Genomic DNA, 19,832 nt, shown 5'->3' with positions numbered 1-19,832 from the left:
GCAGGCCTCACGCCAGGCGGGAGAGAACCAATAGCCGAGACCCTTACAGCGCAGCATTGACGTCTGGAACCAATAGGGTGAGGGCTTTCTGGTGTGCCTTATCGGCAACGAGCATGGCGCCTCCCGCACGCTACTGCATCCCTGGTGAGTGCGGCCCGGGGCGGTCCGGGGCTCCTGGGACTGGGGCTGCTACTGCCCAGAAAGAGGACGCGGTGGCCTAGGAGAGGAGTACGGGGCGAGGCAGTACGGAGGGGCTTGCCCCGGGGATGCCCCGCACTGGGCCGGCTGGGAGCGAGCGCTGTGGGCGGAGCGGGATGCCCCGGCAGCCCCTGAGCCCCTGTGTCGCAGGTGAGCGGCTGTGCAGCACGGAGGAGGCCACGGCTGGGAGCGGGACCTACACTCGTCATGGCTTCATCTTCTCCTCGCTGGCTGGCTGCCTGGAGAGGAAGAACGAGGACAACGAGGTGAGCGCGGCCGTAGCAGGGCTGCTCCTCGCCAGGGCTGAGTGCCGTGCTCCCAGGCTGCACAGCCTCCCTGGAGGCTGGCCGGTGACGGGGAATTGGACTCCAGCAGGGTTCAGCTGGTGATCCTGTGCATGAGCTGTGCCCGGTGCTGACGTTCATGTCTTGCATTGCAGCTGCCTGTGGTGTCGGTGGTGAGAGACAGCGAGTCCCAGCTCCTGCCCAACGTGGGGGCTGTGGTGACATGCAAGGTGGGGCACTGGACATGGCTGCGGTGACAAACTGCACGGCCTCGACTCTGTCTCATACTGAGCTTTGTTCCTGCACACAGATAGGGTGGGGTGAGCAGTTCCTGGGCTTCTTAGTCCCTTCTGTACAACTCCCACCAGGGCAGGGGCAGCCCAGGGGCTCCGTTGGGTACCTCACTCACAAAAACAGTGGGTATTGGCATGAGGGACACCTGCCCTGAGACTGAGGTGCGCTTCAGAGGAGGATTTTCTTTGCTCTCCTTCCATAACTCTTGCTGGGGCAGGGAGCATGCAGGTCAGTGCCTCAAGCAGCTTGGAGAAAGGATGGCACAGACTAGGGATTAATTTCCTTACATTCCTGGTGGAGGCAGGAGAGGGACTAGGATCACTTCAGGTCTCAGCCTTATTCTGGTGCCTCGAATTGCACAAGTATAATCTTCCTCAACCTGGCTTGCTGCCAAATGTCCCACCATTGGTCACAGGGAGGAGAAGGCCAAGTGAGACCTGAGCTCCCCATGCAGTCCTGCCTGCTCTCTGCCCTTTCCCTGCCTGGAACACTGATTCCCCTTTTCCTGTGTGCAGGTCTGCAGTATTAACTCTCGCTTTGCCAAGGTGCACATCCTGTATGTTGGCTCCACGCCACTGAAATCCACCTTCCGAGGCACCATACGGTAGGGAAAAGGTTAGGATCCCCCACCCTTCATGGGGAGGAAGGCTGTTGTGGGCAGTGCAGCTGGCTGCCCTGAGCTGGAGCTCTGCCCTGAGCACTGGGCTGGTGTCCAGCAGGTCCTGGCAAATACCCAGGGAGGCCGGGACAGCTTCTGCCACAGGCTGTTGAGTTGTCTTTGCTCATTGGCACTCAGATCCCTCCATTTCCTTTTTCAGGAGAGAAGATATCCGAGCCACAGAGAAGGATAAGGTCAGTGAGCCACTGCCAGTAACTGTTCTACACCCATCATCCCTGTTTCTGCTTGTGGGGGCCCTGTGCCCCCACTGACAGCACCCTGGTGCTGTGTGGCATTGCCTGCTCTCTCCTCTGCAGGTAGAAGTGTATAAGAGCTTTCGCCCCAGTGACATCGTGCTGGCCAAAGTTGTATCCTTCCCCCTCAGGGCCAGTTGGTTGGCTCAAGCTCCCTTTTGGAAGTTTTTCCCTTAATTCCTGTCCAACCAGATCTCCCTGGGGGATGCACAGTCCAACTACCTGCTGAGCACAGCAGAGAACGAGCTGGGCGTGGTGGTGGCACGCAGTGAGGCAGGTAGGGACAGGACAGGGACAGGGTCTGGGCTGAAACAGTTCTGCCTCATCCCTGCCTTAGAGGCAGCTGATGCAGCTGCCTCCCTCTCCACACGGAGATGCAAATGTAAGTTTGGGAAGCAGCAACCCTGACCTACTGTGTCCCCAGGGGTGCAGATGGTGCCCATTAGCTGGTGTGAGATGCAGTGCCCACGGACACACACTAAGGAGTTCCGTAAGGTGGCCCGGGTACAGCCGCAGTTCCTGCAGACGTAACACCTGAGGGAGCAGGGGGCTGCAGGACTGGGGCCTGTGGAGCTGGAGCAGCCCCTGGGCTCCCACCTCCTTCACAGGTTCACCCAGGCCTCCACTGACAAGACCGGTTTGCTATTTGTGGATAATAAATATTTTTTGAGAGCTTCATACTTTGTTCTTCACAGTCACTGAGGGAGCCAGGGCTCCCTGTGGCACTTTGGTTTGGCTCCTGCAGCACAGCAGGCGAGGGAAGTTTCCACAGCACCAGGGGCAGAAGGAAGCATGTTTTCACTGCCGGTGAAGGGGAGTGATGGAGTGATTTTGCTACAGTGAGGCAAAGAGCACAGAGCCCTGGGCTGCAGCTGTGCTGGGCACTCGCCTCACCAGGTTGGTTTCCCGACACTGGAATCAAGCCTGGATCATGGCCTGTTCCTGAGAACAGCCTGGGGACATATCTCTTCAGGCCACGTGTGTGTGCCCTTCCCTTTGAGGCAAGGGCGTGGCAGAGCCCAAAAACCACAGCATGGCAGGGTGTCAGCTCAGGCAGGGATTGCAGAGCTGAGCTTTGCTCCTTGAGCCTTCAAAGGCTTCTGCAGTCTCATGTCTGTACCCAGCAGTGACTGCTGCCTTGCACATATGCTGGCAGCAGGGAGTCCCACATGGCCCAGAGACACATGGACACCTCCTTATTGCGCATTACTCCTTTATTGAACTGGAACAAGACAGCTGCTATGGTTGGACAATTACACCGACCCTGTGCAAGCCCAGGCTCACAACACCGGCAGGGGGGAGGCCACATGACAGGCCATGTACACACGTGAGGGATGGGACACAACAGCATCTGCTTCACCAGCAGGATGAGGATGGGCATCAGCTGGGGGAAGCATGTGGCAGACACAGACCTCCGGGCAGCAGGCTCCCTCCCTCGTCCTTGTCTGAAGGCAGTATAGTTAAAGCAGGGGCTGGCAGAGCTGGACCCAGTGGCATGAGTACCACCCTGGGGTGCTGTACCACGTGCAGCAAAACACAACCCTTCCAGTGGCGTCCCAGTCACTGTGCCACGTACCCATGAGGGGATGGGGTACCCACCTCCATTGCTGCCTGCACAGCACCTGCCTCACTGCTCCCAGAAGGACTAAATCAAGTGACAAAACTACAGTAAACGGGTGACAACAGCTGCTGGGGATGCAAAGCAAAGGAGGAGCCTGGCATGGCAAAAGGATTGCTTGGCCTGTCCCTCTACAGACAGGGTCCGAGGGTTGGGATCACAGCATGGACAGGGGTGGTTGCTGCCTAGCAGAGCCACAGCTCCCTTTCACACCAGACCTCCGTGTCCAGCCCTTGCCCCAGGGCCCCCAGGCTATCTGCAGAAGGGAGCCTAGTCTGAGGGAATGGGCCTAACAGTGGGGAGCAGCTCCAGCTCCACAGCTCCGAGTTCCTACAACTGTGGGGGTGTGAACAGAGGGGGAGGAGATGGCAGGGGGCTCTACTATGTGCTGGTCTGCTACCTGCCCTCACTTCTTGGCCTTGCCCTGAGCAGCAACAGCTTCCATGGCCTTGCGCACAGTCTCCTCATCCCCCAGAAACTGCATGGGCTTGACAGGTTTCAGGTTCTTGTCCAGCTCATAAACAATGGGAATGCCAGTGGGCAGGTTCAGCTCCATGATGGCCTCTTCTGACATGCCTGCAAACACAGTGGTGCCATCACTCTTGAACTCTTCCCCAGTGCCAGCTGGGGAAGGAAGAGATCCCTGGGATGCTCCTGCAGGGGTGACCTACCTTCCAGGTGCTTGACAATCCCACGCAGGCTATTGCCGTGAGCAGCAATGAGGACTCGCTTGCCCTCTTTGATCTGTGGGACGATCTCCTCGTTCCAGAAAGGCAGAGCTCGGGCAATGGTGTCCTTCAAGCTCTCACATGTTGGCAGCTGGTCCTCTGTCAGGTCAGCATAGCGACGATCCTGGGAAAACAACCATGCTCACAGAGCAGCCCAGTGCTCCCCATCCCAAGTGGGAAGATAGTGCCAAGATTTTGTCTTTCCCCCAAATTCTCTGAGAATCCACTACATGTAAGCAAAGCCAGGCTTGGAACTGCCTTTGAGGTTTGGGGCTGCAATGAGCCACAGTCTGGGCTGTGAGCCCTCCTGGAAAAAGTCATACATTGCCTACCCAGGCAAAGAAACCAGATCAAATATCCATGAGTGGGTCACGGCACTAATGACTAACAGAGGTACTGTGCTCTCTGCTTGGATCTGTCTGTGCAATACCCAGGGGTTCAACTCTACAGGGAGGAAGCAGGATAAACTCAGCCTAAAGTCTACCAGCACCATGCCCAACAGCCCCAGATAACGCAACAGAGACACAGGAGACCTTATAGATGAAGCCAAGCCATGCTGCAGGTGACTTTTAAGAGACTCTTAGCAAGGCTGTCAAAGAGCAATGCGCCTTACCTTTGCAATAGTGCTGTAGAAGGGGTGGTCAGACTGCATGGGAGGTGGAGGAATGTCATAGGAGCGCCTCCATATCTTAACCTGTGCCTCACCATGCTTTGCTGCTGTCTCAGCCTTGTTCAAACCTGTGAGAGCCCCGTAGTGCCTCTCATTTAGGCGCCAGGTCCGGATAACCGGTAACCACATCTGATCAATGGCGTCCAGGACGGTCCAGAGAGTGCGGATAGCCCGTTTTTGTACCGAGGTGAAGCAGATATCGAACTCATAGCCGGCATCTGGAAAATACGGGGAAAAGGGGAGGCGGGGGAAGACCAGGAAGGTGAATGCCTGGCCTTATGCAACCGGTTAAAGGGCAAGGGCGGCGGCCTCACCGCACCGGTACTGGTCGCCTCCTCGTCCTTACAGAAAGCGGCGGCGGAAAGGACACGACCGGTACCGGAGAAGCAACATACTGCGGTACCTACGACTCTCCCAGCAGCACTGAACCCCCAGCTTGGCACTGGAGGCCCTCGCCCGGCATCGGAGAGCCCCAAACCAGCACCCGCTAGGCTCGACGTGGCCGTACTAAGCCACATCCCTTCCTCACCGTCCCCCGCAACCCGCCTCTTGTACGATACCCCTTCCCTCGTCCACCGGTACCTCGGAGGGCCTCGCCACCGCGCCGCGCCTCCTGCTGCCCGGCGGGGCTGAGGTCGGCGTCGTACCACCCGCTGAAGCGGTTCTCGAGGTTCCAGGCGCTCTCGCCGTGGCGGACGAGGACGAGCCGGTACGCGGCGGCCATAGCGGGCTGAGAGACCGGCGCGCGCTGCTCCTCACGCCGCTACCGCGCGCAACTAACGCCCCCGCTCGGCCCCGCCCCGCCCCGCGCGCCGCCGCTGGGGGGGGAACGCATGCGCTGAACGAGCGCCAGGCGGAGGCGCACGTACCACATGGCGCGGCCACGAAGGGCGGTGCGACCTTCAGGGCGTGGCGTCACTGTGACGTCACGGTACGCAGTAATACGTAACGCGTGACTGCTCGTCCGTGGCTACGGGATTGGTCTGAATGGTTTTACAGGGCCGCGGCTTGGGCACGGGGATGTCTGGTGGACTCCTGTTGATGGTTTCCCTTGGGTCCTTCGGGTCTCCTATGTCAGCCCCGATTGGCCACGACCCCGCTGAGCTTCCCCGACACCGCTTCTCGCCCGCTCGGCCGGGCTGCGGCTTTTCCTGACGGCTGCCCTCACTCAAGATGGCGGCTGGCACCGGAAGCGGAAAGGGGAAGCTGGGCGCGGCCGCACGTGGAGCTGGGTCCAGCATGGCGCGGAGCGGGAGGCTCCGGTCGGGAGCTGCGGCCAAGCTGAAGCGCTGGCGGAAGGGCCACAGCAGCGACTCCAACCCCGAGACCCGCCAGCATCGTCTGGCTGCCCGCAGCCGCTTCTGCAGTCGGCCGGCGGGTAAGGGCGGGGGCGGGCGGGGCGGTAGGACGGCAGCGCGGGCAGCTCCAGACCCATGCCCAGCGCTTCCTGGAGGGGTGTCGGGGCGCGGAGGGTGCGAGGCGAACCCTGAGGTCCTCCGAGAGCTGGAGCTGGGGCAGGAGGGAGACCGGAGCCACTGATAGTTCCAGGCTAGGCGGAGGCAGCAAACCGGGGAGGACAACCGAGGCCACAGCGTAGCGAGTTAACCTCATCGTGACACCGGGCCTCCGTACCGAAATGAGGCACCGCGTGCTGCAGTGCCCGTCGCCTTGCGAGGCTCCCCAAAGCCCACGGCCGTACCTCTATGTGCTGCTGTGGTGTTTGGAGTAGCGAGGAATGTAAGAAACTAACATTCAAGTAGCCACATGATGGGGAAGGTAAACCTAGTGCCAGGCACTGCAAGAGCACTGGCTGCTCCTGGGCAAGGAGATCTTTCTCCTGCAGATGCTGGCTTCAGGCTGATATCTGAGACTCAGAGGGACATGCAGTATCTATCCTGGCAGGTTGCTAGGGCTTCAGGTGGAAGAAGATAAATAGGGCAGAATACAGGAAACACCTCAGTGTTAAAGCCTTGGTACACCAGCACGTGTTTATGTAGACATGATGCTCCCTTCCATCAAAGGTGAATGGATTGTGCTCTGGTTTCTTTGCACAGGAATGAGGAGTTCTTTACAGTTATCCATGTGTTTTTGCCCATTGGGATGAAGCAGCACCTGCATTCCAGATGCTGGATATGAGCTTCAGCCAAACCAGTCTGGCTGGGAGGGGAGCATGGGGGATTTTGGGGTGAATGGTGGAGAGTGTGACTTCTCAGTTCTGACACATTCCTCTGCCCTGCAGAGAAAAGCAACTTGACGGTGGATGCAGTGAAGCTGCACAATGAGCTGCAGTCGGGGTCCCTGCGTCTGGAGCGGGCAAGTGACAGTTCTCAGTTCCGTATGGAGGAGGACAGTGCTGAAGAGGCTGCCACGGAGAAGTCCTCCGGCACCTTCCTGAGCGGGCTGAGCGACTGCACTAACATCACCTTCAGCAAGGTGCAGCGCTTCTGGGAATCCAACTCTGCTGCTCACAAAGAGGTATGGACAGGAGCAGGCCTGGGGAAGGGGGCTGTCTGGTGGGGATGGCTCCCTGGCTGTGAGGCTTAGAGATGCTGACCTGGTTTGCTGGCTGCTCACAGATCTGTGCTGTGCTGGCGGCCGTGACAGAGGTGATCCGCTCCCAGGGGGGCAAGGAGAGCGAGACGGAATACTTTGGTGCACTGGTGAGTGCTGGTTGCGTGGAAGAGGGGAACTGCTGCTGGTAGCACGGGTGGGCTCTGAGGAGGGATAGAGAAAGGTGCTGTATCCTGAGTGTCTTGGTTCAGCTGAGATGCTGTTGGGCTGTTCCTGGTTTCTTTTCCCCCTCCCCAAGGGTTGGGGAAGGGCTGGCCTGGTGTGAGCCCCTGCAGCCCATCGCTTACCCACCTTTTGTTCCCAGATGACCACACTGGAGGCAGTGGAGACCCCTGAGTCACTGTCTGCTGTCGCCTACCTCCTTAACCTTGTCCTAAAGCGGTGAGTGTTTGCCAGAGAAGCAGGGAGAGCTACCAGACCCCATCATGGAAAAGGGATTGGTGCTGTCCTCCCTCCCCAGGCTGGGGAAGAGACCCAGCTGGGGTGAGCTGGCAATGCAGTCCCCTTTGTGACTGCCACCAGCTGTCTGCTCCGCACCCCACTGATATGTCCCCTTCTCCTGGCAGGGTCCCGAGCCCTGTTCTTATTAAAAAGTTCTCAGATGCCTCAAAAGCCTTCATGAACATTGTGTCCTCACAGGCCTGCAGCAGCTCCACCTCTGCCCTACGATGGGTGAGTAGCCAAGAGGCAGCCAGCTTTGTCGGCTCTGCCCGGGGTTTGCTGAGTGCTGGGGTCAAGGTTGTTGCTGTAGGGTGGTGCTGTGTGCTTGGCCTGAGGCCCTTGCAGTGAAAGGGAGATGTCTCTGTGGGGTGATGCTAATGCCCCTGCTGCTCCCTTATCATAGGTCCTCTCTTGCCTGGCCACACTGCTAAGGAAGCAAGACTTGGCAGCCTGGAGCTACCCTGTCACCCTGCAGGTCTATCATGGCTTACTGAGCTTTTGTGTTCACACCAAGCCCAAGGTGAGAGCCTTAGTGCTTCTAGCAGGAGATGATGCTTTTGGGGTTTGTTTCTGGGGATGGTTGTGCCTCTGTTCATAATTTCCACTTATCTGTGTCGCTGTTCTTCTCCCAGGTGCGGAAAGCAGCGCAGTATGGTGTGTGCTCTGTCCTGAGGGGCAGCGAGTTCATGTTTGGTGATGCAGCCCCTGAGCATCACCCTGCAGCACCCTCCACTGCCAAGTTCTGTGTGCAGGAGATTGAAAAAGCTGGAGGTGTGGGGCACTGGAGCATGGGGTCTGTAGCTGAATGTGGGGGACTGCCACTGTGGGAGAATAACGACTAGGAGGGAAGAGGGGAGGTTGCAGCACACTGGATTGCTGGGGAGGGTATGAGATATCTTTGGGGCATACAGTATTTTGAAGCCTCTTCAGCCATTCCATTGCTTTCCTGTTCCCAGAAGTCAGGGGAGTGTTCACCTTGGTTCTGTGGGTCAGCCTCACTGCTGTCCTGGGGGCTTTGCCTTGGGTAGGGCTTTGCTGTGGTGTGCCACAGGCTCAGAGGTTGCTCTGCTCCTCTAGGTGCCAAGGAGGCCACCACCACCCTGCATGTCCTTGCCCTGCTACGAGATGTGCTGCCCTGCTTCCCTGCAGCTGTGGTGAAGACCTGCTGTGAGACCTTGCTCCGAGTCATGACCCTCAGCCATGTGGTGAGTGTTCCTGCTCCAGGGATGACAAGGGCAGACCCTTTCCCCATGGCCTACGCTCTGAAAGGGATCAAATTCTCAGCTGTCAGCTGGGAGCCTGGGAATGCAGGATGCAAATGGAGAAGAGCACAGGACAGCTTGCTGGCCTGACTGCTGTGGAAGAGCGAGGCTGTGCAGATGGGGCATAGTTGCAACAGTGCTGAGTTTTCCAGGGCAGAGCCTGCTTTTGGATTGGGGCACAGTGGGTTCAAAGCAGAGCCCCCTCTCTGACACAGTGTCCTTTGCAGCTGGTGACAGCGTGTGCCATGCAAGCTTTCCACAGCCTCTTCAGTGCCCAGGCCAGCGTGGCCTGCCTGCCAGCTGAGCTCAATGCCCAGATCATCACTGTGAGTATGGGGTACCAGTGTGGGGAGAGCTGCCAGTTGCACAACATCCGCCCACCTATCCACTCTTCTGCTCCCACAGGCTCTCTACGACTACGTGCCCAGCACGAGTGACCTGCAGCCACTGCTGACCTGGCTGGCCACCATGGAGCGGGCACACATCAACCTGGGCAGGTGCAGATGGGGTCCACAGTTGGGCAGGGGGAGAGTTGGCTGCTTGGTCTCTAATCGGGCCTTTCTTTCCTGTCCAGGCTGCAGAAGGATCTGTGCTGGGCTCACCTGCCCCGGCTCTTCTCTGCTGCCATGAACTGCTTCCTCTCCCCACACTCCCAGGTGGTGTCAACGGCAGCGCAGACCCTGGAGGTACCAGACCTGGACACCTCTCCCTGCTTGGATGCCCTGGGCCTTTTGAGGGGCTCTGCCTTGGGGCTTGTCAGGGAGTGGTATGCCCCTCTGTGCCTGTGAGGCTGGGGGTTCTGTGGTCCAACAGCTGTCCCATTTTTCCTGTTTGCTCTTGCAGACCCTCCTTAGTGAGTGCATTGCTCCCCACATGGAGAACGTGGGCACTGTGAGTGCATCTGCCCCAGCCCCTGCTGCTTACCTGTGCAAGATGTTCAGGTGAGGAGCAGTGATGTGGGAGGGACTGGCCCCATAGGTCTGGCTGAGCTCTGATAAGCATCTGCCCAGTTCTCTATAGGGTCTGGCAGGCCTGGTGGGTACCCTGAATACTGCCAGTGTGACTGTCTTCTTTCTCCTCCCTAGATCAGTGGAGGAAGGGCTGACATACCGTTTCCATGCAGCATGGGATGAAGTTCTGCGAGTGTTGGAGATCTTCTTTGAAACTTGTGGGAAGCAGTGCCATCCCATCATGAGGAAGGTGAGCCAGGCTGGGAGGGCACAGATTCATCCATAGAGGGTGGTGGGGTGGCTGTGCTGCTGTCCAGGCTGTGTTGCCTCCTCCAGCTGAGAAGCAGGGCCATGGTGTTTGCTCTGCTCTGTTGTCCGTGTGGCCAGAACATGCACCGCTCTGGGACACTCAGCACAGGGACATGCAGGGCAGCTGGCATCCCTGGGCAGGCAGAGTGTATGTGCCAGACCTGCGCACATGGCTCTTCTGTGATTGTCCTGCCCCGTCCCCGTAGTGTCTGCAATCCTTGTGTGACCTGCGTCTCTCCCCACACTTTCCCTACACTGCTGAAGTGGACCAGGCAGTGGGGGCTGCTGTGAGCACCATGGGTCCTGAGGTGCTACTGGAAGCTGTGCCCCTGGAGATCAATGGCAAAGAGTGAGTACGGTCATGGGCTAGCAGCTTTGCAGCTGTTATGTTCCCATTCAGTCCCCATGCAGTGCTGCAGGCATTGCTGCTAAGCCTACCTGTGCCCAGGGGCTGGGTAAAAGTGCCCTGTGCCCAGGGGCAGTGCCCCACACCCTCCTGACCTATGCCTTTCCTCCCAGGGAGACACTGGATTTTCCCCGCAGCTGGCTCCTGCCAGTGCTGCGGGACAACGTGCAGGGTGCACGGCTTGGCTTCTTCACCAGTCACTTCTTGCCTTTGGCGGCTGCCCTGAAAAGCAGAGGTGAGGAGAGCAGCATGTTAGGGGTCTCAGCAGTCCAGGGTGTTCTGTGGGATCTCCCTTCTCTGCCCTGGGGTGTGGAGAAAGGCTTTGCAATGTCTTCTGCTCCACTCATCTCCTCTTTCTCTTCTGCAGCCCTGGAGTTTACCCAGGCTGGGAAGAGTGTGGAGGCCAAGATCTACGACACGCTGCAGTGGCAGGTAACAAGCAGTGCCTGGGAGCCCTGCCATAGTGTTCCCCTGGTACCAGGCTGGGGAGCAGTGACTTGGGCAAAGACTGTGGCCTCCCACCTTTTCTTTTGCCTTCCAGGTCTGGACTCTGCTGCCTGGCTTCTGCACCCATCCCACAGATGTGCTGGGGGCCTTCAAGGGGCTGGCCCGCACCCTGGGAATGGCCATCAGTGAGCGCCCAGATCTCCGCCCCACTGTGTGCCAGGCCTTGCGCACCCTCATCCACAAAGGCTGCGAGACAGGTTGTGGCGGGGAGGAAACAGGTCCTTGTGATGGGTTCCTGTCACCTGTGGAAGGGGAAATGCTGATCTGTAGCCCCCTGTCATCCTTTCCCTAGATGCAGAGCGAGCAGAAGTGGGTCGCTTTGCCAAAAATTTCCTGCCCATCCTGTTCAACGTGTACAGCCAACCTGAGGAGGATGGGGGCACAAGTGCTCAGCGCCGCTCTGTGCTGGACACTGTCCGTGCTTACCTGACCATCACGGATCCTCAGGTGAGGGGCCTTTGGAGCACTGGGGCAAGCTGTCCTGGCTCAGGCCAGCATCTAGCCAGACCCAGCCTGATGGGGCTTTGCTGCTGGTCTGATTGAAGAGGACAGAAAGAAAGTCTCTGACCAGAGAGCAGCTCTTCCTGCCCTCATGGGCAGGGAGACCTTTCTGGCTCACAGTCTGGGATTTCCCAGTCTTACAGTCACATCTGGCTCATCATGCACAAGCTCTTTCTGAACTTGTCCAGGTCTTTTTGGACTCACTGGTGCTTCTGGTCTCCACAAAGTCTTGTGGCAAGTTGTTTGCCAGGTGGACTGCAAACTCTTGTAAAAGCACTCACTTCAGTCAGTTCTGATCCTGTGCCTACCCTGCAGATGGTGTGCGGACTCCTGGAGAAAGCCAGTACAAAGCTGACCAGTCCTGAGAGTTCTGAGTTTGCCAGGTAACACCTGGGAGCTGGTGCTAATGGGTAAAACTGGCATGCTGCTGGTGAGCATCACTAGGGCATTGTCACCTAAGTGTGGGCTTTGTCACCATTGTGCACTTGATGTGACTCACATCTGGTGTCCCAGCTTGGTCAGGATGTAACCTGGCCACAGTTAACATCTGCAGCTGTGTGTCCTCTGCTGCAGACTCTCCATCCTGGACCTGGTAGTGGCAATGGCACCCTATGTTGATGAGAAGTCTCTGGACTCCCTGTACCATACCATCCAGCCTTCCCTCCAGGTGAGTTGGTCCCCAGCCCTGAGAGGTGCAGAGGCTGCAGTAGGGCACCTTCTAGTTGCTGCCAGTTTTGACCTACACTATAAGGACTGAACATCTGCCTTAGGGGGTTGGTGCTGGGTGGTGTGGGGTGCTGGTGTCCTTTCAGACACCACGGTGAGGGACTGCCTTGACAGTGGGAGCATGTTGGCTGTCCCTGCAGAGCAAAGAGCACAGCATGCAGAAGAAGGCGTATCGCGTGCTGGAGGAGGTGTGTGCCGCTCCCCACGCTCCCTGCCAGGCCTTCGTCCGCTCCCACCTCCAGGACCTGCAGACAGCGCTGCTGGACTCGCTCAAGAGCGCAGCATCCCCGGCCAAGAGGGTGAGAGAAAGGGCCGTGGTGGTGGTGGTGATCAGCCATTGCTGGAAGGGGGAGGATGGGGTGGGCAGCAGGGGTAACCAGGTGTGTGTCCCTGGGTGTACCAGTGCTGGTCTGTTTCTTTCCCCAGCCACGGCTGAAATGCCTGTTCCACATTGTGAAGCAGCTGTCTGCAGAGCACGAGCCTTTTGTCACTGCCCTGGTCCCAGAGGTGAGCATGGTCCCTGGGAGGAACTGTTCTGGCTGTGGTAGTGGCAGCAGTGCTGACATGCCTGTGTTCCTCTAGGTCATCCTATGCACCAAGGAGGTGTCAGTGGGGGCCCGCAAGAACGCCTTCATGCTGCTTGTGGAGATGGGCCATGCTTTCATCCGCTTTGGACCCACCCCTGAAGGTGAGCTTCTGTTCTACTTGCTCAGCCCATGGCCACTCTGGTCCCAGGGAGATCAGAGCCATGCTGAGCATTCTGCTGAAATGGTCCAGGAATGCTGCTGGACACAGAGTGAGTTGGGGTCTGAGTCATCCCCCTCTTGCAGAGGCTATGCAGCGGTTCCTGCTCCTCATCTACGTGGGGCTCACTGGCTCAGTCACCATGATCAGCTGCACTGTGCTGGCACTGACCCGCCTGTTCTTCGAGTTCAAAGGTGAGCAGGAGGGCTGGGGGGACGAGGCACAGCCCTTCAGCAAAGGTAGATGCTAGGAGGAAGCCATCTGTGGCTGAGTCCCCCCATGGTTGCAGATCACCTGGAGTTCAGTGTGGTGGAGCAGCTCCTGCAGAACATCTGCCTGTTGTTGGCCTCCCGCACGCGGGATGTGGTCAAAGCAGCCCTGGGATTCCTGAAGGTCACGCTGCTGCTGGTGGACACCAAGCTCCTGGCCAAGCATGTCCAGACGATGGTGAGATCATGCACAGGGTGCCTTGAGGAGGGTGGTGGGGCAGACCTGTGTCTTCCTTGGGCAGTCAGGAGCATTTCCAGCTGCACTCTGCCTGGGAGCCAAGGAAACAACCTTGATCTCAGTGGCTGAGACAGCAGCGAGGAGGCCCCTCTCCTGAATCTTGGCATAGATGTGCCAGAAAAGCCCCATGAACCAGCACTGCCAAGCATGGAGATCTCCCCATGGCCTTACCTGGGGGAGGCATGGAGAGATGGCAGCAGTGTGAACAAGGTGGCCATGCAGATAAAGGTTGGGAGGCTGGGTCCCCAAGGCAGGAGTGCTTTGGTCTTGAGAGTCTCTGTCCTGACAGCTGGAGGCTGTGGGGAACCTTTCAGATGACATGAGACGCCACTTCCGGATGAAGCTGCGAAACCTCTTCATCAAGTTTATCCGCAAGTTTGGGTAAGCCAGGGTCTTCTGGGGTGGTGAGGGAGCTCTCTGGGAGGCAGTGCAGGAGAAGGTGGGTGCTGACTGCTCTGTGTGTTTCCTCAGCTTTGAGCTAGTGAAGGGGCTGCTGCCAGCCGAGTACCACAAGGTGCTGGTGAACATCCGCAAGGCGGAATCCCGGAGCCGCAAGCAGCGCGCCCTGAAGAAGGCAGCTGCGGATATGGATGAGGAGGAGGCACCACCATCACAGCCCAGAGGAGACAGGTGAAGATGGGCTCAGGGTGAAGAAGGAGCAGCCCCCACAGGAGGCTTGGCACTAGATCTGCTCAGCTTCTGCTTCTAGAGATGCTGGAAACATCTCCAGGGCTGCTCTGTGTTGTGGGGCAGGCTGCACCCGTTACTCCATTTTCCATCATCCTTTCCACCTTTTGACCAGTATGGAGGAGATCCTGGCTGACTCAGAAGATGAGGAGGAGGAGGAGGAACAGCATCGGAGCAAGGAGCGGAAAAAGCAAGCACGGCAGAAGGGGCAGGCATGGCTCAAGGAAGGGGAAGATGATGAGCCCCTCAACTTCCTGGACCCCAGTGTGTCCCAGCGGGTTCTGGGTAAGGAGTGGAGCTTCAGATGGGGCTAGGGTGAGACAGATGGGGCAGGAGCTGCTGCAATGCACAGGAGTCCTGGGGGTACAGCTGCCCCCAGAATTGGATCCTTCTCTAGGCCCTGACACATTTCTTTGTGAGCAGCCACCAAACCAGGCCCTAAGCGGCCCAAAGGAGTGAGCCATGATTTCCAGATGTCTGAGGATGGACGCTTGATCATCCATGAAGAGGAAGAGGAGCTGGATGATGATGAAGCCAAAGGTACTACCTGGACTGACAGGGGCCACTCTAGACTTGCTCTGGGTCTCTGAATGGTTTTGCCACCAGCATGTGGGATCTTGTGGGTATGTGGGTGGAAGTAACAGGAATTGGTATGGCCTTGTGTCACACTCAATGTCTCTTCTGGGCTGCTGCCCAGGGGAAGCAGTCACCTACATAATCAGGAGGGTGCTGGTTCAGCAGAGGCACCCTGCTACTGCAGCCCCCTCCAGGGGCTAGCACAGTACCAGGGCTCTCCCAAGCCCTCATCACACACTGACCTTATTATCCTGTACTATAGGAGAAGACGAGGAGATGGCAGATGTGCTGCAAGATGTGGGGCTCCGCAGTGTGAGTATGGGGCTCATGGTCCTGAGGAGATGCTGGGGCAACTCATCCTTGCCAAACCACTGCCTGTGCCATGGCAGCTGCAGCTCTGCCCAAGCAGCCTGTGGGGACACCAGCTGCTTGGAGGGGTGCAGGAAGTTGTTTGGGATAGGGAAGTGTTGTCTGGAAAGTCTCTGGGTGCTCATGGGAGGAAGCAGGAGGTTGGGGGTCAATGGGAGGGCAGAACTGTAAGGACAAGCCAGCTGCAGCATTCCTGCTGCCTTTTTCTGCAGAAGAAAAGTCAGAAGCGACGGTTCAGAGAGGAGGCAGACGATGAGGAGGTTGAGGCCGGAACCTGTTCTCAGTATAGAGGTAAGTCCTCTGCCTGTGCCCAGTCTGGGGCTTGCCAGAGGGCCAGAACTGTGTATCCATCTTGCTGTGCTGCTGCACAGGATCACAGACTGAGTAAGTAAGGAAGGGATCAGTGTGTCATCTGGTCCAGCCTCCCTGCTCAAACAGTGTCATCCCTGAGCACATGGCACATGATTGCATGCAGATGGTTCCTGAGTATCTCCATTGTGGGGGACTCCAAATACCTCCATAGGCAGTCTGTCCCAGTGCTCAGTCATGCACACAGCAAAAAAGTTCTTCTCATGTTCAGGTGGAACTTCTTGTGCATCAATTTCTGCTATTGCCTCTTGTCCTATTGCCTAACAGCACCAAGCAGAGCCTGGTGCCATCCTCTTGAGCCTCCCTTCAGACACTTGTAGACATTGCTGAGGTCTCCTTTTAGGGGCCTTTTTTCCAGGCTGACTAGGGTTGAGTTGGAGGTGTAGGATCCCTTTCCTTGACCTGCTGGCAATGTTCTTCCTAATGCTTTCCCAGCACACCATTTGCCTTCTTGGCCATGAGGGCACTGCTGGCTCATGAACAACTTGTTTTCCACCAAGATCCCCAGGTCCTTCTCTGCAGAGCTGATTTCCAGCAGGTTGGCCCCCAGTCTGAACTGGTGCCTGGGGTTATTCCTCCCCAGGTACACTTGTTTTCATTAATTTCAGACGGTTCTCTACGCCTCTCTCCAGAAATTTTACTTGTGAGGAATGGCCAGCCCTCTGCTGTTCCGACTCCAAGAGCTGGAAACAAAAATAGGAACAGCTTCCACAGGCTAGAACTGGGCAGAGGGAGGCCTAAGACCTCCTTCCAACACTTCCAACATACATTCTGTTTTCCAGCTGGAGGCTCTGGGATCCATCGGCCACTGAACAAGGAGCCAGCCTTTGGTGCAGAGTATAGATCCAAGGTGAGAGACCCATGGAGTTGCAGGGTTTGTGTGGGGATGATGCTTGGACTTTACTGGAGCAGGAAGCACCATTTGTGTTGGGAGTCTGGTTCAGTAGCACCAAGGCTGGAGGGGATCTCTGTTCCAAGAAGACCTGTCAAACACTCAGCATCTCTGAACACTGCCAGCCCATTTCAAAGTTCCTGTCATATCCTTGCCATGGACAGTTCCTGCTCACTGCTCAAAGCAGGTGTCTGTAGCATCATGCTGGTGGGAATTTAGCTCCCAGGACGGTGTGCTCATCTGGCACCCCACTGAAACACAGTGTTTGGGATAGCTGGGTGGCAGGGTTGCACTGGAATGGAATGCACATGTCTTCCCTGGTGCTGCATTGTCTCCCATGTCGCTGTCCACAGAAAGGTAAAGGTGACGTGAAGAAGAAGGGCCAACTTGACCCCTATGCCTACATCCCCCTGAACAGAGCTAAACTCAACAGAAGGTGAGGCTAACCAGGAAGAGCACAGGGGTGGAAACAAGTTTGATCCTGCTTTTTGTTGTTTTTTGGTGGGTTTGGGTGGGTTTTCCCTGTTACCTGCTGTGCCACTCCTTGTGGAGTCTGGAGCAGCATCCATATGTGTTAGATGTTCCCTGCACCAAACCAGCTTCCTGCTCCTTGCACCCTCCAGGAAGCGAGCGAAAATGCAGGGCCAGTTCAAAGGCCTGATGAAGGGAGCCCAGCGCGGGGCCAAGGCCGGCCGCAGGAACCGTCTGAAATCCCAGCGCTCCTGAGGACACTCAGGTGCTCGACCTGCCCCTACCCAAGGACACGGCATTGTGTTAGTGGAATAGCTGGGAGTCCTCTTGAAGGTCATCTCGGTTTGTTGGAGAGTTCCTGGGAAGCCACGGATGTATTGTGGAGTGATGGCTCTTCTATGCCTGGAAAAAGATACTGCATTGCCTGGACAGGCATGGGTGTGCATGTGTGAGAGCAAGTGATGTGTAAAGAATTCTCTGTATTGATAAATACCCTCTGTTCTTACCCAGCCCAGATTCCTCCTCTCCTTCCCTTCAGATCTTGCATAACTGTGCTGTGCCTCCTGTCCATGTGGAGCAGGTCCTTCTGCAGCTGCAGGGCTCCATCCCACTGGGCTCTCACACCAGCATCAGCCTGCATCTGGAGCCAGAGCTCTCTCTCCTACATTGGGCTTGCCTGGAGGCTGCCAGAAGCAGCACTGTGGCACAGAGCAGTGTGTCACATGTGCAGTATGGCTGAGGTGTGGAGCTGGCCACAGAACAAAGCCAGAGAGGATGAAGTCCTTACAACCAGCTTTCTTTAACAAGTTCCCTGGCAGGCTCTTCTGCCCAAAACCATGGCCAGGGAATCTGCCATGCAGAAAGTGTCTGCCATTTGGCCACTGGACACTTTTCCCATATCAACCATGTCCAGTGGCAAGGCAGGAACAGTTCACTGCAAATTTCTTGAAATTGGCTGGAAAACTGCTAGAGCAAAGCTCTGGGCCTTGCCATTTCTCTTGCCTTTGAGAGCTGAGAGAAAGCCCTTTGCTTTGGGCACTTCCTTCCAGCTAGACCTGAGCAGCACGAGCAATCCTGAATCTTTTTAGCTGCTCAGCCCTGTCACATTGACCTGAGCATCAGGTTTTGCCCAGCTACTTCTATGGTAAGCACAAAAGATGGTGTTTGGCCAAAGCACACTGAAGAGAGCGAGGCTGAGGTGGATATAGGTCCCATTGCTTGCATTGCAAGGAACATGTGTTGGTGAATGTAGCTGGTTTTCCCTTCCTCTTCCATATTAAAAAGCCTTCAGCCCTTTGTCATTTCCCATTGTGGCAGCTTACATGCTGGAATTGCAACGCTTCTTAGTTCTCTAATAAGCTAAAGGGATTGTGCTTGTTCAGCCTCTTACTGCAGGCTTCTTTCTGGAGGCTGCAAATCCAGTTTTGTGGCTTTCTTATGCTTGGTTTGTTTTTTTTTTTCCCCCAAGATCCTTTTAAAAGCCTGGGATGGAGGAGGAGCTCTTGTACTGATACTGGTCCTGCCTTGTCAGGAATGCTGTTCCCTTTGCGCTTTCCCAGCCAGGGCTCTCAGTGGGACCCTTGAGCTCCAGGACCTTGTTGAGGTGCTGCTGCTTGTTCTGCCAGAAGGGAGCTCAAAGCAGGCTTTGAGCCTGTGGGACAGGCTTCTTCAGCAGCACCTTGTGGCTGGGAGCTACACCCATCTTCCTCTGCAGCCTGGGCCTGATGCCCTTCCCTGAGAGCAGGACAGGGGGAAACAGGCAGCAGTCAGCTTCTGAGACACCAACACCCATAACCGGTGGCTCTATGCCCAGCAGAACTATCTGTCTTACTGCTTTCCCTTCTGTCCTTGGAGGCAGGGCCTGGAGAAGGCTGTAGCTAATTTATTTGGGAGCTCCAGCTTACCCTATTGTTTTTCATTTGCATGTTGTTGCTTAAATTAGTGCATGCCTGCATGGAACAGTAGAGTTTTATTAGCACAGAGAATGATGTTCACCTGAGCTGGAGTCCAGAGAACAGATTCTACTGCAACAACATCTTGTTAATCAGCTAATTAATCATGTAATGCAATGGAAACCCCAGACAAGATGTCATCCTGCCTGAGAAAGCTGGCTGTGAGTCAAGCCTGCTCCCCACATATATATGCCATAATATGGCAGGGAGCAGAGCTGCACCTTGGGGCCCTCAGGAGCCTGAGCACATCTCTGACACGGGGCAGGTGAGGGGTGGTGTGGGTCGTGCCTCCTGCAGCTGCCTGCCACAACTATTGCAGTTACCAGTGGAGAGGCACAAGTTGAGGACCTGGAGACGTGCTTGCTGCTCAAGCTGGGAGATGGCTTGAAGGCTATTTCTCCACCCAGCAGGCTCTTAAACCATGCAACTTCTTCCCACAGTACCAGTATTGAGCTGCACTTGTGCATGACATTGTCACAAAGGGATTTACCCTTGCAGATACCAGTTTGAGGAGAGGCTGGCAGGACTAACAGATTGCCCCCAGTGCTGGCTGGGACAGTTGCAAATGCCCACCCTGATTCTTGAAGCTTAAAATCAGGGACAGATGTGCCCCAAGAGGCTGTGCCCACCCAACATCCCGATGGACCACCCCATCCTCCAAGCACACTGCAGTGCCTTTCAGGTTCCCCGTTCACAGCTGGGATTCCTCACACGTGGTGCAGGGATGGGAAAATCCTCCTGGGGACAGCAGTGTAAGAGGAGCTTTGGTGTTTATGCTGAAGTGATTGGCAGCAAGATAATTAAGTGTGGAATTTTAAAATGCCAAGGGACCACTCAGCTGAAATCCAGTCAATTAAAAAAATATTACATTAATTCCTAGTCCCCTCA

At 56.6% G+C, this 19,832-nt stretch overlaps 3 protein-coding genes across 3 annotated transcripts; 2 read left to right on the top strand and 1 right to left on the bottom strand.

Moving 5' to 3' along the window:
- The first annotated feature begins 24 nt into the window (after positions 1 to 24).
- EXOSC1 (exosome component 1) lies at positions 25 to 2,366 on the top strand. Its single transcript, XM_023929730.2, has 8 exons — positions 25 to 144; positions 349 to 464; positions 638 to 712; positions 1,292 to 1,380; positions 1,595 to 1,628; positions 1,752 to 1,802; positions 1,881 to 1,965; positions 2,113 to 2,366. The coding sequence occupies exons 1-8, from the start codon at positions 114 to 116 to the stop codon at positions 2,217 to 2,219; spliced, it is 588 nt and encodes a 195-aa protein (XP_023785498.1). The 5' UTR covers positions 25 to 113; the 3' UTR covers positions 2,220 to 2,366.
- Positions 2,367 to 2,884: 518 nt separating this feature from the next.
- On the bottom strand, positions 2,885 to 5,882 carry PGAM1 (phosphoglycerate mutase 1). Its single transcript, XM_023929731.2, has 4 exons — positions 5,287 to 5,882; positions 4,648 to 4,922; positions 3,978 to 4,158; positions 2,885 to 3,882 (listed from the first exon to the last, which is right to left on the bottom strand). Exons 1-4 carry the CDS (start codon positions 5,426 to 5,428, stop codon positions 3,713 to 3,715), a joined length of 768 nt encoding a protein of 255 aa, XP_023785499.1. The 5' UTR covers positions 5,429 to 5,882; the 3' UTR covers positions 2,885 to 3,712.
- On the top strand, positions 5,602 to 17,501 carry RRP12 (ribosomal RNA processing 12 homolog). Its single transcript, XM_086901285.1, has 34 exons — positions 5,602 to 6,082; positions 6,944 to 7,179; positions 7,281 to 7,364; positions 7,580 to 7,656; positions 7,842 to 7,947; positions 8,120 to 8,236; positions 8,349 to 8,487; positions 8,794 to 8,921; positions 9,206 to 9,304; positions 9,384 to 9,475; positions 9,553 to 9,664; positions 9,822 to 9,919; positions 10,064 to 10,178; positions 10,444 to 10,586; positions 10,757 to 10,878; positions 11,011 to 11,075; positions 11,185 to 11,347; positions 11,443 to 11,597; positions 11,967 to 12,034; positions 12,225 to 12,318; positions 12,518 to 12,676; positions 12,804 to 12,884; positions 12,960 to 13,065; positions 13,208 to 13,315; positions 13,411 to 13,568; positions 13,918 to 14,009; positions 14,100 to 14,258; positions 14,431 to 14,600; positions 14,739 to 14,855; positions 15,154 to 15,203; positions 15,473 to 15,551; positions 16,412 to 16,479; positions 16,875 to 16,957; positions 17,145 to 17,501. The coding sequence occupies exons 1-34, from the start codon at positions 5,878 to 5,880 to the stop codon at positions 17,245 to 17,247; spliced, it is 3,951 nt and encodes a 1,316-aa protein (XP_086757411.1). The 5' UTR covers positions 5,602 to 5,877; the 3' UTR covers positions 17,248 to 17,501.
- Positions 17,502 to 19,832: the final 2,331 nt, after the last annotated feature.

Source organism: Cyanistes caeruleus, chromosome 8 (genome assembly GCF_971803275.1).
Source record: "Cyanistes caeruleus chromosome 8, bCyaCae1.hap1.1, whole genome shotgun sequence".
Lineage (NCBI taxonomy): Eukaryota > Metazoa > Chordata > Aves > Passeriformes > Paridae > Cyanistes > Cyanistes caeruleus.
This window is presented reverse-complemented; position numbering and strand designations above follow the sequence as displayed.